Source organism: Helianthus annuus, chromosome 10 (assembly GCF_002127325.2).
Source record: "Helianthus annuus cultivar XRQ/B chromosome 10, HanXRQr2.0-SUNRISE, whole genome shotgun sequence".
In the NCBI taxonomy this organism is placed as follows: Eukaryota; Viridiplantae; Streptophyta; class Magnoliopsida; order Asterales; family Asteraceae; genus Helianthus; species Helianthus annuus.
Genome location: NC_035442.2, coordinates 91,906,388 through 91,909,646, shown reverse-complemented (window position 1 = coordinate 91,909,646; position 3,259 = coordinate 91,906,388). Strand labels below are relative to the sequence as shown.

At 36.1% G+C, this 3,259-nt stretch overlaps 1 protein-coding gene across 1 annotated transcript; it reads left to right on the top strand.

The window, feature by feature from the left end:
• Positions 1-471: 471 nt before the first annotated feature.
• LOC110882331 (uncharacterized mitochondrial protein AtMg00810-like) lies at positions 472-2,903 on the top strand. Its single transcript, XM_022130380.1, has 4 exons — positions 472-847; positions 930-1,307; positions 2,120-2,240; positions 2,831-2,903. Exons 1-4 carry the CDS (start codon positions 472-474, stop codon positions 2,901-2,903), a joined length of 948 nt encoding a protein of 315 aa, XP_021986072.1.
• Positions 2,904-3,259: the final 356 nt, after the last annotated feature.

Below are 3,259 nucleotides of genomic sequence, written 5' to 3'. Positions count from 1 at the left end.
CCCTGAATGACCCAAAAGTTTATTTTAGCACACCGAACCCCTCAAAGCCTATTTCTAAGCTATGTAAAGGATATTTAGGGTGTGTTTAACTTATGGGCATGTTCCGGAATGTTCCTCACAGTTCAAATCGGCATACTTTCGCAGTTTGTCAATTTTAGTCCCTGTAAGCGAATTAACTTGATTTTGCCATACCAAAGCCTTCAAAACTTATTTCTAAGTTATGTAAAGGTTATTTAAGGTATGTTTAGCATAAATTGATGTTCCGGAGTATTTGTCGCGTTAAACTGACTACGTTTACGCACCAGTTTGCGTATAATTCTCCAGAAAGCGATATAGAGTTTGAAATCGAATAAAAGTTAAAACATGAAAAACATCAAACATAAACAAACAAACATAGGGATCAAATAACTTTATTTCATTGATAACTAAATTGTTTACAATGATTACAAGCACAGATGTCACAGTCGGATTATGGCATGTCTGGCAGGCGAGTTTGCTATGAAGGATTTGGGGTCGTTATCTTATTTTTTGGGTATTCAGGTAACACGGCCCGAAAATCATATGTTTCTTTCTCAGTCAGCTTATGCTAAGGATATTATTCATCGAGCCGGTATGGACTCATGTAAGCCCGTTGACACGCCAGTGGATATGCAGTCCAAGCTCAGTGCCCATTCCGGTATTCTTCATGATGATCCTACCATATATCGTAGCCTCGCGGGTGCGCTTCAGTATCTCACTTTCACCCGTCCAAACATCTCTTATGCGGTTCAGCAAATTTGCATGCATATGCACTCTCCCACAACTGCTCACTGGAATGCTTTAAAACGGATTCTTCGATATATACAGGGTACCATTGACTTGGGGCTTCACTTGGATGCGACGGACGGATACGTCTTCCTTACGGGCTTACACTGATGCTGACTGGGCAGGTTGCCCTGACACTCGACGCTCCACCTCCGGCTATTGTGTTTATCTTGGGGACAATCTGATTTCTTGGTCCTCGAAGCGGCAGTCGACAATCTCACGTTCTAGTGCTGAAGCTGAATATCGCGGAGTGGCGAATGTTGTTGCTGAAGTTTGCTGGCTTAGGAACCTTCTTCTAGAGTTATGTCATCCTATTTCTCGTGCTACTTTGGTTTATTGTGACAATGTCAGTGCAGTCTACTTGTCTGGTAATCCGGTTCAACATCAACGTACGAAACATATTGAACTAGATATTCATTTTGTTCGTGAGCAAGTTCAGAAAGGTCACATTCGCGTTTTGCATGTCTCGTCTCGCCATCAGATTGCTGACATCTTCACTAAAGGTCTGCCGCGTGTCTTGTTTGATGATTTCAGATCCAGTCTCAGCATTCGGCCACTCTTCGCTTCGACTGCGGGGGTGTAATAGACCATTTATATAATTCAGGATATGATTGTAAATATTAGTGAGCATATATCTCCATATCATTAGGAGATCCTATCTTGTACTATATATATTATGTTGATTAATGAGAAGAGGGCAAGCAATTTATTCCTATACCACTACAAGAAATTAACCTTATAGAGACAAAATTTTTAAGGTATGTAGAGAGGACATGTCGTCTTTATAGGTCTTTTTTTTTCTAATAGAGACGACATGTCGTCTCTATAAGATTTGTCTCTATAGCCTCGTCCTTATAAGTCACAAAAGTCGCCCCTATAAGTGTCGTCGCTATAGATGCATTTGTAGAGAGGATACAAGTCTATGATAAAAAATAATTAAAAACTAAATTAATATTTGCTAAATAAAAAAACATTTATTAAAATATTCTTAAACCTTATAGAGACAACATGTCGCAACTATATTTTTTTATTTAAAAAAATAAAAATATATATTTCACCTATACAGACAACATGTCGTCTCTATAGGTTTTGTTTAAAAAAATAATAAAAAATATTAAAGCTCTATAGAAACAACATGTCGTCTCTATAGGTTTTACTTATATAAATAAAAAATGTCATTTTCTCCTATAGAGACGACATGTCGTCCCATAGGTTTTTCTTTTAATTTTATAGGAAAAATATATTCACAAATAGAGAAAACATGTCGTTTCTATATGACCTTAAAAATAAAAAAAAAATTATTTTATTTGTCCAGGTTTTAAACTCATTAATCCCAATAATCCAACAACACTACAAGAAACAGGAGTAGGGGCGACTGCTTCGTTGTCGCTAAAGGCCTTTTTCTCAATAGCGACGACTTTTGTTGCTACTAGAAGGTTTTTTTGGTTTTTTTTCTTTTTGCAGTTTTTTCCATATCAAAACCCGCCAATATCCGGTTCACGACACACGGAAACTAAATAAACATAAAGTACATAAATAGCAGAAATGTCACAATCCGGGTTCATTTTAAGTCGCAAACACATTATAAAACTACTTAACAAATACGTCATAATTCAACATCAAATATGTGTGACTGTGTCTCCATACCATCGTCCGCTTCTTCGTCATCAGCATCTTCATTTCCAAACTTAGGCCCAATTCCTCGAGTATGTCCACGCCTCTACTGTCCACATAAAACACTCCACCAATCTGTCACGAGCAAAGGGTAACTTCTTATCCCAGCTTGTATTGTTCCACACCTAACATAAATGAAATATTACCATTTCCTGCCACCCAACAGTCCTGGACAACAGAAGTTAAATAAAGCACACAATTCCTAGGTTACATAAGGATCAATAAAAGGGACACATAAAGAAAAGTGAAGAATTACGTTACACAATAAAATAAAGTGAAATAAATACTTGCTTTATAATCAAGAGGGAGATAAATGAAATCATAAGTTCTTGATTATGTTCATTAATTGCAGCCAACAGCATGGTAGAACTGTACCTGTGGTAATAACAGTTGATTTAGTAAAATATTATCAGAGCCAGTTGTAAAATGATAAAAAAACATACATATATTAACATACTTATTTGGAATATATTTATAATCATCAATGTAGTTCGGGTGTCTTCCCCACGCAAAACACGCTAAATGTCAAGTTCAAACTTTTTATCATTTGCGTGATAAAATTGTATTTTAGTCAGATTTAAGGTTTCAAATTTTGACATCTTGAAACGCTAGCGTATAATGAAGTTTTGACATCTTGAAAACAAACAAATATTCTAGTTCATCATGGTGGTGTCCCAAATTTAGTATAAAAACACAAATTAAGAAACTCCTCCAACACCTTCACATGTTAACTTATGTATTACAGATTGTTTTGTCCAACACTAAAGAGTTGGTACTAATT

Excerpts from the sequence above, each read along its gene's own strand:
- LOC110882331 (XM_022130380.1), top strand. The coding sequence starts at position 472 with ATGGCATGTCTGGCAGGCGAGTTTGCTATGAAGGATTTGGGGTCGTTA. Across the intron at positions 848-929 it reads GATTCTTCGATATATACAGG|GTTGCCCTGACACTCGACGC; the intron begins GTACCATTGACT and ends CTGACTGGGCAG. Across the intron at positions 2,241-2,830 it reads ACTTTTGTTGCTACTAGAAG|CCAACAGCATGGTAGAACTG; the intron begins GTTTTTTTGGTT and ends CATTAATTGCAG.